This window comes from Micromys minutus, assembly GCF_963924665.1.
Source record: "Micromys minutus genome assembly, chromosome: 20".
Taxonomy (NCBI): domain Eukaryota; kingdom Metazoa; phylum Chordata; class Mammalia; order Rodentia; family Muridae; genus Micromys; species Micromys minutus.
Genome location: NC_137955.1, coordinates 5,566,094 through 5,578,470, shown reverse-complemented (window position 1 = coordinate 5,578,470; position 12,377 = coordinate 5,566,094). Strand labels below are relative to the sequence as shown.

At 35.1% G+C, this 12,377-nt stretch overlaps 1 protein-coding gene across 1 annotated transcript in view; it reads left to right on the top strand.

Moving 5' to 3' along the window:
• Positions 1-37: 37 nt before the first annotated feature.
• PPWD1 (peptidylprolyl isomerase domain and WD repeat containing 1) overlaps positions 38-12,377 on the top strand; it is a gene marked incomplete at its 5' end in the record, with an annotated part of 30,114 nt that continues 17,774 nt past the window's right edge. The window contains 6 exons of the mRNA XM_080933763.1: positions 38-233; positions 3,753-3,855; positions 5,891-5,991; positions 6,137-6,257; positions 8,294-8,741; positions 11,173-11,363. Coding sequence (XP_080789889.1) covers positions 38-233; positions 3,753-3,855; positions 5,891-5,991; positions 6,137-6,257; positions 8,294-8,741; positions 11,173-11,363 — 1,160 coding nt within the window. The remainder of the gene's footprint in view (positions 234-3,752; positions 3,856-5,890; positions 5,992-6,136; positions 6,258-8,293; positions 8,742-11,172; positions 11,364-12,377) is intronic.

Below are 12,377 nucleotides of genomic sequence, written 5' to 3'. Positions count from 1 at the left end.
ACTCGGTTGTCGCGTCTGTTCTGGCATTTCAGACAATATGGCGGCAGAGAGTGGTAGCGATTCGCAGCTGAGAAGAAGAAGGCGCCGGGACCCAGAGGGATCAGAAAGAACGGAACTTAGCGAGCGAGAACCCGCACTTGTAGTGGCGGGGGGCGAAGAAAATGATGATGAGAATGAAGAGCGCTGGGTCGGGCCTCTACCGGTGGAAGCAACACTGGCCAAGAAGAGGAAAGGTAGCTCGGAGAGCGCGCGAGCAAGCTGGACTGCTACTCTGAAGGAGTGGGAGGGTTGATTTCAGGCACGCCCGCAAGCGGGAGTGATTGTGGGTTTGTGCACTTAGAACGGACGATCTTTACTTCATTTCCTCCCTAAATAGTAAATTGGTGTTAGTGTGGTGTGTTTTCCAAAATTGTAACACTGTTGATTCCTGACTGTCAGAGATACTATAAAGTAATACTTGTCTGTATTTCTGTGTTTGGCTGCTTTTACTGACCTCATAGCTGCCATAGGAAGTTGGAGTTCCTAATATTGATTTAGCAGGTGTGGAAAGGAGCACTAAGAATCATAAAGACTTAAATTTTTAACCCTGACTCGTTTAGTAATGAGTTTTCAAACTCAGGGAAAGTTGCTTAAGCTAGCTGGTTTTGAAGCCATACTCGAGACAAAATAGAAATGTTTTGCCACTAACGTGGAATAATAACAAGATTTTATAAGTATAAAATCTTTAAAGTTTAGTAAAGAGATAAAATTGACGGTTTTAAAGGCTTTTCTAGTAACTGTTTTTGTAATTGCCTTAGGCAGATGTGTGTGTGTGTGTGTGTGTGTGTGTGTGTGTGTGCGCGCACTAAACACAATTCTGACTGTGAAACTACTACTTAAAACCTTTCATTTTCAGAACAAAGCCCAAAACTCCTTAACACGGATTATGAGGCTTTTTGTCCCTCTTTTCTTCCCCAAGCAGGACTCCCAATTCTGTCCATTGTCAAAACTTTGTCCTTGAGCATGGGCTCCTCCTCTACTTTCCTGTCCATATACTATGAAGTCTCTTTCTGGAATAATTTCTCTTCTTTAACTGTGCTAGATTTTTAACAGGTCTGGTTTTAGACGCAGTGCTTTTTGAACATTGTATAATGACACCCTTATAGTTAGCTCCTTCCTTTTTCTGCCCAGTCCTGCTTTTGCCTTAGTGACACTTCCTACTTTTTGTAGTTGTATATTTATTCATGTGACTTTCTGAAAGCTACTAGATTAGGCATGTAAGAACAAGGACCATGCACTTTCTGCTCCAACCCTTGATACAGTATTTTGCTTGCAGATTTAATGAATATTATATAACATTAATGCTGTTATTATTTCACTTAAATCTTACTACAGGCACTGCTTAAATGGAAGAAATAGGATAACTTTGGAAGGAAGAACAAAAACAAAAGTTTTAAAAACACAAACATTGATATGTTAACATAGCAAACAAGTGTCTTATAAACACTACAGTTGGGTCAGAAATAGGTATAGGTATATCATGTGAAGAATCTTTACCCTCAGCCGGATATTTGTTTGTTTGGTTTTTGTTTTTTTTTAAATCCAGCCAATGGAGTATGAGTCTAAGGGAGGAAAAACAAAACAAAAAAACCCTGAAACCACATACAAAAGGATTGTTACAAAAATATTATGTATACTTTACCTAAAATGACAGTGTTTGTGTTTACATTTTCACAATGATGTATAGTTGTTTGTCAGTACGTTAAATTAATTTTTAAACATTTATTATTATTGCTATTATTTTACGCGTAGGGGGTGTTTTGCCTGTTTGTATACCATGTTAATGTCTGGTACCCAAGGAGCATCACTGTAACTGGAGTTACCGATGGAAGAACAGCCAGTGCTCTTAACCTCTGAGCCTCCTGTCTGGCCCGAATAAGCTGTATATTTACCTATTACATTGCGTGTTCGTGGGACCAGAGAGGCAGGAGCACATACACGGAGTACAAGAGTAGAGGGCAGAGGACAACCTTGTAGAGTTGGTTTTCTGCATCTACTTTTATGTGACTTCCAAGGACTGAACTCAGGTTGCCAGAGGCAAGCATCTTTACTTTCAGCCATCTTGCCTGTCTTAAAATAAACTATTTCTTAAGGAAAATAGTTATGTCGTTCTCTTCTTCATGTGCATGTTCCCTTGAATATATTCAAATGAATTATTGACAACAAAAGTAAGCTGGAGAGATGGCTCAGCAGTTAAGAGCACTGACTGCTCTTCAGAGGTCCACAGTTCAATTTCCAGCAACCACATGGTGGCTCACAACTATCTGTAATGGGATCTGATGCTTTGCTGTGGTGTGTCTGAAGACAGCTACAGTGTGCTCATATACATAAATGATAAATCTTTTTTTAAAAAGTAATCTGGAACAGATAGGATAACATTACAGAAAACTCCTACAAGCAACAGCATTAAAAAGAGAATGAAATAGCACTTTTATGAAAATGCCAAAATAAGCAGCCAGGTTGGTGTAAGCTCCAGATGTTCCCAGGCACTTTCTGCACCAATATAACTTGTGCATAGCCCTCATTTTCATTGTGCTGAGTTCCTAAAGTTAATACTGTAGTTCTAATTAATAACCTAGCTTTAAGCTGAGAACTAAAGAAGGAAAGAAAGAAGAACTTTTTAGGAATATAGATAGTTTTATTTGTCATAAAACAGTAGTCCTATCCCTTAGTATACAGTCACTGCAAGAACCCAAAAAGAGGCCATTTAAGCAAATGTTAGTAGGCACACATATGAATGGAGATTTTGAGTACCAATACTCAAAAAATTTTCATGGCAAAGCAGTTTGCCATACATAATTTCAAGTGTGCCGTACAGTAATAAACACCTGACAGTTTGGTTTGTCATATTTAATTTGCCAACTTTGTATAGGTATGTTTGATCACTTTATTTGGAAACTACCTTTTTCAAAAATAAATTTTACTACTAAAATTGATCATGGCTCATCATAAAACTAAGATTTTTTTTATGTTCATCAATTTTCCATTTTTCCAGGTATTATACTATTAGAAAACTATCTGAAAGGCACTCAACTAGATGTGCTCGGATTTTCTTAGCTCTAAACATATAAATGTTTTGTTTGTGTTCATGTTTCAGTTCTGTATAATGACTAATAGAGGAATAGTGTCTTAAACATCTTACAAATAGCTGTCAGGTTTTTTTGTTTTTTTTGGTTGTTGATAAATTAACTAGTTTCAAAAAAAATTAACTGGTTTCTATGTGGCTATAGAGATTGTTATTTTCATAAAGCTTTAGATTTATTGAAACATTCATATTAAGCCACAACCATTAATAATTACCAAAACCTTTGAAACAAAAGCTAGAGGTATATCTCAGTTGTTAAAAGCATTTTCTGATCCTCCAGAAGACCTCAATTTGATTCCTAGGACCCACATGAGATAGCCTATAAACCAGCTGTATTTCTAGTTCGAATGGATTCAGCATCCTCTGTTGGCCTCATTGGGTACCTGTACACACCTGGCATATACTGGTACAGACATAAAGTCTTTGAAACAGTATTCATATAGTCCCTAGGAACCTGTCATAGTAACTTCTGAAATAATAAAAGTTATAACTGGTATAACAAATACTGGATTTTTGTATCCCATGTCTATTGAAAGAAATTAAAATTTAGAAGATAACATAAAAATTTAGAAAATTCTAAATCACGTTAATTTCATTCATTAAAAATACTTTTAATTCCCTCTCCCAGTTCTAGAGTTTGAAAGAGTCTATCTTGATAATCTCCCCAGTGCATCCATGTATGAGCGCAGTTACATGCACAGAGACGTTATCACACATGTGGTATGTACCAAGTAAGTGTATCATAGTTTGTTTTTCACTATTTTAACTTTATATTCTGTGTATGAGTGCTTTGCATGTCTCAGCACCTGCATGCCTGGTACCTACAGAAGCCAAGAGAGTGCAGTAGATCTCTCCGAACCAGCATTACTTTGTAAACTGCCATGCAGGTGCTAGGAATTGAACTCAAGTCCTATGAAACAGCAGCCAGTGATCTTAACTACTGAGCTGCCTCTCCAGCCCCAAGTATATCATACATGCTCAGAAAAAGAAATCTAACGCTTAATCCTGAGTGGATTTACAAAAGTAATTTGGGGATTTTATAGATTTAATTCTGTAGATTCTATAATAACTGAACAAAGCCCTGCATGTTTTGTTATTTAAAAGAAAACATCCTGTCAGGTGGAACATCCAGGTATGTGTATGTACATTTGGTGATAAAAATCAGTAATGGCTGAACCATGTTATCAGAGGTTTCCTAGGAAGAAAGTATATTAAAATAGGAATGATAATAAATTGGCCTCTTTGGGGTTTAACTCAGACCTAGAATTATCAGAGGACCTTCAAAATGGATGTCTGGATTTTTAAAAAATAGGAAATTTTTTTAAAAGAATGGTAATAACAGTAAAAGTGGTCCTCTGATTTTTTTGTTGTTGTTTTTTTAGCTCTGTTCCTTATTTGGATTTTGAACCTGTGAGCAAGAGAAACATCAAATTTCTACTTTTAAAAGGAGCATATTAGCCATTACTAAGTTCCATTCAAATAGGACAGAACTAGGAAGAGGGAGAATAGGAAGCTACTATAGAAATTTGGATGAGCTTTGATTAGGGCTTAGATGATATTGACAGTGATTATCAAAACTCTTGACCTCTTAAAACAAATTGCATTTGAAATATAAATCTTTAATATGTTAACAATAGGATAATTCTGACTAAACTCAGTTTCAGCTTGTTAATATATAAAGAATTGCTTTTCTCACCCAAATCTGTAGAGTTTAACAAAAAGTTATTTGTTTTGTAGTTTTTGCTTGTGTTTTGGTTGGTTAGTTTTTATTTTTTTGTTTTTTGGGTTTTGTTTTGTTTTTCCTGTGTCTGTGTGTGTCTGCCTGTGTCTGTGTTGCTCTGTGATTTTGTGGTTAAGTAAATCTAAAGCTGTCACCACGTATGGGTATGGTGTAAATAAATGTGGTCGTCCTAGTACTACTGTGTGTAAGATACTTCGTATATGTGCACTAAGCTAAATAAATGCTTTCAGTTTTTATATGTGTGATAGAAAAAGGTTCTGTTTAAATCTCTTTGATTTCTTTTTTTAAAAGATTATTTATTGTTATGTGAGTACACTGTAATCTTTAATTCTTAACTAAAATACATTGAATAAGATGAAATAAAGTTATTTTGGACTTTTTTATATGTGAAAGTAGTTTGGGTGTTTATAATCTGGAAGGCAAAAAATTTTTTCTTTAAAAGACTGTTTTCAGGGTAGATTTAGCAATAAATACTAAAGTCTAATAATTCCAGCAGGGATTTCTTTTTTGTTTTTTGGGGTTTTTTTGTTTGTTTGTTTGTTTGTTTGTTTTTGTTTTGAGATGGGATTTCCATTAAGTTGTGAAAGCTGGCTTTTTCACCCCCTCTATGGCCTAGGCAACCTTCCTGCCTCGGCCTCCTGAGTAGCACCACTAGACCCAACTCCATATTTGTTTAATTATAAACCCTTTTTCAATTCTGAACCTACGTCTTGGGGTTCATATTAGTTGCTAGTATTTCTACAGTGGTCCGTGTAAAGAAAAATTTAAAAACAATATCAAAACAATAAAAGACTAAACTAGAGGTGATAGAATATACCTATAAAGGAGACGGGGCAGGTAGGGGTCACAGATTCAACACTAGTTAGCGTATAGTATATGGTGAGAACTTGTCTGAAAAAAGAAAGAAAGAAGGCCTATTATTGAAGTAGTCAAATGCTGTCAGTCAATGTTTGCTTTGACATTACTCAGCTTTGTTTTGGAAATTAACTTTAATTTTTTTTATTTTTATTTTTTTATCTATACAGAACAGATTTCATTATCACTGCCAGTCATGATGGGCATGTTAAATTTTGGAAAAAAATAGAAGAAGGAATTGAGTTTGTTAAACATTTTCGTAGTCACCTTGGTAAGAGTTTTATAATTTTTTGTAGCTCCTGTTTAAGCTGTACTGTTTTAAAATTCCTTTAAAATATTGTGCTGTTTTCCTTTGAGTCATGAATCATTATTTTATTTGTATTTACCGATTGTTTCTATTTTATTTTTTAAAATAGGGATTATTGAGAGTATTGCGGTTAGCTGTGAAGGAGCATTGTTCTGTTCTGTCGGGGATGATAAAGCAATGAAGGTATTTGATGTAGTGAACTTTGACATGATCAATATGCTGAAGCTTGGGTAAGTTTTCTATAAAGCTTTCTGTGTATGTGTGCGCATTTAACTTAGTAAAGTAAGTGTAAACTAAACTTTACCACATCTCAGGCTACTTTTATATTTTTTTAAAGAATTATTTAATGTATATGAGTATACTGTAGCTGTCAGACACACCAGAAGAGGGCATCAGATCCCATTATAGACAGCTGTGAGCCACCATGTGGTTGCTGGATTTGAACTCAGAACCTATGGAAGAGCAGTGAGCGCTCTTAACTGCTGAGCCATCTCTCCAGCCCCAGAATATGTTATCTTACCATTTGTGGATTTACATGGACATGTCAGAGACCATCCTTGTGTTGTTTGGAGGCTTCTGCTCTTTTCATTGACACAAGTGTTTGTTTTCGAGATAGTTTCTTTATGTAGCCCTGGCTTTTCTGAAACTCACTCTGTTGATCAAGATGGCTTTAAACTCAGAGATCCACCTTGAAATTTTCAAACGAAGATTCATCATATCTAGCTAATTACCAGTTAGTAAATTGATGAAGACCCATCATGCCTAACTGCTGATAGAAGAACTTCCTTGCTATATTATACTTATTTGAAGATACAATCTGTGTATTTATATGGTTTATAGATAAGTTTAAATTCTGCAGTTGATTTTTATAGAGATGCTGATGTGGTTGAGTAGTACAGTCACAAGACTTGTACATTGTTTTAAGCATGACTTTTAAAAAGATAACATGCTAACTATCTATATCCAAATAAATGTCAATTTAAAAGCCATACCGTTTTCAGAGTGTTTGGGAACTTGCTTTATTGGAATAACATAACTATACACCTTAAGCTACACAACTTTAAAAAACAAGCTTTTGCCCACAGCTCCAAGGTTTGTTGCTAACAATTTCATTTCTTATAAGGGCTCTCTTCCTGCTTCAAAGCTTTTCCTCATTAGGTTAAAGAAGGCAGGAGTTGGGGCAGATAAGGTCTTGGGCTTATTAGATTAGGCCCCCATTTTTATGAGCTCATTTAGTCCTAAACTTAGAAAGATTTAGCTCATCTCAGTAGTCCTAAAGACTATCTGAAAAGCCCTGCTATGGAGTATCAGGTCTATAGATCAAATCAAACTTCGGATTATGTTTTGTAATTAAATTTTATGAGGCAAAAAAGATAATCAGTGTTAACTCTATTTGGTTAGATTTACCTAACCTTAATCTTCTCTTATTCTCCAGTTTTTTTCCCCAAACATTTGCTATTTTTGAAAGTAACAAATAATTGAACATTAGCTCTTTGAGAATACTCAAGAGTCTGTTTCAGAACTGATTGAAGTTCTAAATGAAGAGTTCAAGAAAGGTTTTGAGCATCAACACCATGGTGATTGGTCTGACATTGTAATTTTAAAACTACTTTGCAGAGACAACATATATTAAAAGTTTGGTATATAGAATAAATATATCAAATTCATTTTTGCACATTGTTCATCATAGAACATGTCTAGTGCTTACAGTTTTAATATCAAGATAAGACTGTAGTTTTCTTTTGAGTATAGTCAGAATCTATTTTGATAATCCATGTTTCAAGAATGGATTTACAAAGTATGGTATAAAATGCTAACCTATTAAAAAGGTATACATATAAACTGTTTACAGACACCCAATGCCTCAGAATACCTTAAGGCTCAGAGATGATTAAGTTTCCTAACTACCCAACCAAAGTAAGTGTGCAACTCTCCTCCGGTAGGTTGGTGTTGCCATGGTGATTGTGGTTACACTGATGGCAGTAGAAAGAGGGAGTTTCGGATAAGGACTAGGACATAGCTCAGAGGTGGAGCAAACACTTAATGTGCAAAGGCCCTGGACTCCAGTCCTTGTACTGCAAGAGAAAAGAGTAAAAAGAAATTTAATAGCTATTCTGAGTAGTTCCTCCCTGTCTTTTACATGCAAGCAAAGAATCCCAAACTGCCTAATGGTTGGCCAGAACATTTTGGTTTGAATAATGGGCTCGAGAGGGATGCTTACTGGATTGACCTTCCTTTTTCTCCTTCTCATTTGTAACGGCTTTAGCTATTTTCCTGGACAATGTGAGTGGATATATTGCCCAGGAGATGCCATATCTTCAGTTGCTGCTTCTGAGAAGAGTACAGGAAAAATTTTCATTTATGATGGTCGAGGAGATAACCAACCACTTCATATTTTTGACAAACTCCATGTATTCCCTCTTACTCAAATCAGACTAAACCCAATTTACAAAGCAGTGGTGTCTTCTGACAAATCCGGAATGATTGAGTACTGGACTGGACCGCCGCATGAATATAAATTTCCTAAAAATGTCAACTGGGAGTATAAAACGGACACAGACTTATATGAGTTTGCCAAGTGTAAGGCATATCCAACCAGCATATGCTTTTCACCGGATGGGAAGAAAATAGCAACCATTGGATCAGACAGAAAAGTTAGAATTTTCAGGTTTTTAACTGGAAAACTCATGAGGGTCTTTGATGAATCATTAAGTGTAAGTACAATTAAATCAGATTTTACTTTTCTAATCTTTATGTTTTGCTATTTTATAAAGGGTATTTTTTACACAATGCATATTGATGGTTATTTTCTCTTATCACATATAGTAAAAATACTATTCAGTTGTCTTTAATTTTGCATTGGTGCTCTTTTCTACAATTTGTCAAGGTGATAGGACTGATATGACAAGAGATGAGGAGTAAAAGATATGACAGAAGTTGAGGTTCAGAATGGGAACTTGGCAAAAGAAAACCAAGTGTCAGTCAAACTACTCATTTGCAATACCAAGCTTAAGTATAAATGTGTATGCAGGAAGTAGTAATAACTTGAATCCTACATTCCACGGGGCTGCTCTTTTTGGATATGGGAGATGGCTGCCTAGCATGAGTGGAAAAACTGCAATGACTTAAGCCTGTGTAACTAGTCCAGTAGAACAGAAATTGATTGTCAGGTTTTACCTTTTAGTAGAGCTGAGATACACAGGATCACAGCATGTGTCAGTACACTTGTGTACCACAGAGGTCAAGCTGTGAATGCCAGAATATTGTAAAAAGATTTTATTGAGGCATTTACCAAATTGGATATTTATGAAATGTCTATATATGATATGTTGTAGAACTTACATCTTGAAAGCTGTTAAGTTTTTAGCAAAAATAAACTAGTTCAGCATTCTGGGTAATTTTGGGCACATAGGTCAGCAGTACATAAAGTCATGAAAGCTGAACTGCAAGATCATGCATTCACGACTCAATCTCCCAAGATACCTCTTGTTTTCATAGTTCTGCGTATTGTTTTTCCTTTGACTAGAAAAAGTTGAGACTTTAGTTAACATAAACATGAAACATAGATAAGTAAATGGAATGTAAGTCTAGCTTACTATTGCCCATAATAAAGTGTTAGCTACTGTTTGATGTCCTTATTCTATGAAATGCTGAATAACAAGATCCTATATTCTGTAAGGTTCTTGGAATACTAACACAAAGAACAAAGATGTAACCCACATCTTGAAATTGATGTGTTAAATATCAAAAGTAAACCAAATTTCTAATCTATAAAGGATTCTCCTATAAGCCATTGTGTTTTAAATATATTCATCTAATATTAATCAGCTGCTCATATCAAAATAACTTGGAACAGTTTCTAATGTCCTAATTTTGATATAACAAGATAGTAGAGTTACTCAACAGGGGGCTGGAGAGATTGCTCAGTGGTCAAGAGTGCTTTTCTGTTCTTGCATAGGACCTAAATTCAATTACCAGTATCCATATTAGATAGTTCACAACTACCTATGTCTCCAGTTTTGAGAAATGTTACATTCTCTTTTGGCCTCCATGGGCACTCACATACATATACACAGACACACATCAATAAATAACTTTTTTGAAAAGTTATTCAACAAAATTTAATATTTGCCATATATTCTTTTCCTGATTCTTATACAGGATTTCACTATGTAACTGCATTACCTGTTATGATTAGTTACTATTCATGTGACTCACTTCATGTATTTGTTTGTTTGCTTGTTTGTGGGAGGTGAGGAAAGGGCTTCACTCTGTCATCTGTCTGGCCTAGAACTTCCTGTGTAGCCCACACTTCTGCCTCATCTTCCCAAATGCTGAAGCTCCCTATAGGTTACAGGTCCAGCTGCTGTGTCACTTGGCTCCTTATTGTACCTAGACCAAATAGGGATTAGCCAAAAGTACTGTATATACAATATTCCAAAGCAGTAATATAAAACATTTTTCCATTTATTAACTGTTATAGAAATGGTAATATTTTATGTCTGTTAGGTTGAATAAATTCCAACTTTTTTGCTTCATATATATATATTTTAGTGCCTACTAAAATGTTTTATTGCTTATATGAATTATATTTCATTGAAAGTGCTACTCTGAGGCTTCTAAAGGGCAAGTATATCATTTTTGTAAAGAAAGCATTAGTTATATAAATTAACTGGTTTAGTGTGTTTCTTAAGTTAGAAAAAGCAATAATTATTAGTATAATGTGTTTAGGGGTTGGAGGGTGATGGGGATCAAACTCAGGATATAACTTAACCCTCAAGTTAGCTACACACCCCTGAAAAGCAGATTTGTTGTTTGTATGTTGTTTTGTTTGAGACTTGGATTCATAGTCTGGGCCAGGCTGGGCTACACTCACTGTGCTTCTGCCCCAGACGCTAGACTGAGGGAATCACAGCCAGAAACAACCCACAGTGGGCTTGAGCTATTTGTGATGGAAGTCAACAATGTCTTCTTTAGCTTCCTGTTTATAAGGTTGAGAATGCCTCCTAAAATTATAAGAATATGCAAATTCTTATTGGCTCTCATTGGGTTCTGTTTCTATTCAGGGCTCAGTCTTAATTCATATATGCATGTGTGCATGTATATGTGTATAGTTATTTTGTTAATGCTTAGTTTATTTCCTAGATGTTTACTGAACTGCAGCAGATGAGACAACAATTACCAGACATGGAATTTGGCCGACGAATGGCTGTGGAACGTGAGCTGGAGAAAGTGGATGCTGTAAGATTAATTAATATCGTCTTTGATGAGACTGGACACTTCGTGCTCTATGGAACAATGCTGGGCATCAAAGTTATAAATGTAGAAACAAATCGGTAAGCTTTAACATGATTTATATATTTTAAGTGCAGTTATTTGGGATCATTTACTCCATCAGGGGAACAATGAGAGTTTTGTTTGTTTCAGAGAAAGTGGAAAGGTCCCAAAAGTCTAAACTTAACCAAATGTTTTGACTGGATCTTTCTGTGGTCTCTCAGTTGTTTATAATCTTATGTAAAAAGTTTCCACTTGTGTTTATAAAATAAATGGAAAGAAGATATGCATAGTTTCAAAGTTGGGGGGGGTGCAGTTTTTCTTTTTTTCTCCTAAAAAAAAAACAAGGTTCAGTTTATGTTTTGCTTATTGATTTAAATTAGCCAGGCTCATGTTAAATGTTGCCAAATATTTTAACCACAAAATTTAGCATCACATCCTGCTAGACATAAAGGGAGGGTTAAAATGCATAAAACCACAGTAAGTCTTTTATGCAAATAACCCATTTGGTGTTAGTACAGAGTATCTATAATCAGATACTGTGTCTGAATGTAAGAAAAAAAACTTAGAGAATATTTTGAGAAAAAGCTTGTTCTGTACATTCCTACATATAAACAGATTTATCTCGTAGTTCTTAGTAACATGAAATCATTGAAAGCCTATAAAAGAGTTATAAGAACAGGCTAAAACTTCACACTCAACCTTTGGTATGCATGGGGTTGTACTAGGATACCTTGTGATTCCAAACTCAAAGGATTTTCAAATAGTCCCTCATATAAAATGCATATGCTACTATTCTTAAATCTAGTGTAGATCATTTATAATTCCTTCTATAAATGTTATCTAAACACATGTACTATATTGTTTGTAGAATAATGATAAAGAAAATGTATATACATGTTCAGTATAGATGATTTAAAACAAAATATTTTTAATCTGAAATTTGAATCTAAGCTATAGAACTTATGGGTACAAAGGGATAATTGAATCAATGATTGATTCAGGTCTGCTTTATTTATTTGTGTGTGCATGTGAGTGCAAGAAATCAAGTTAATTGTCTTTATTGCTCTCCACCT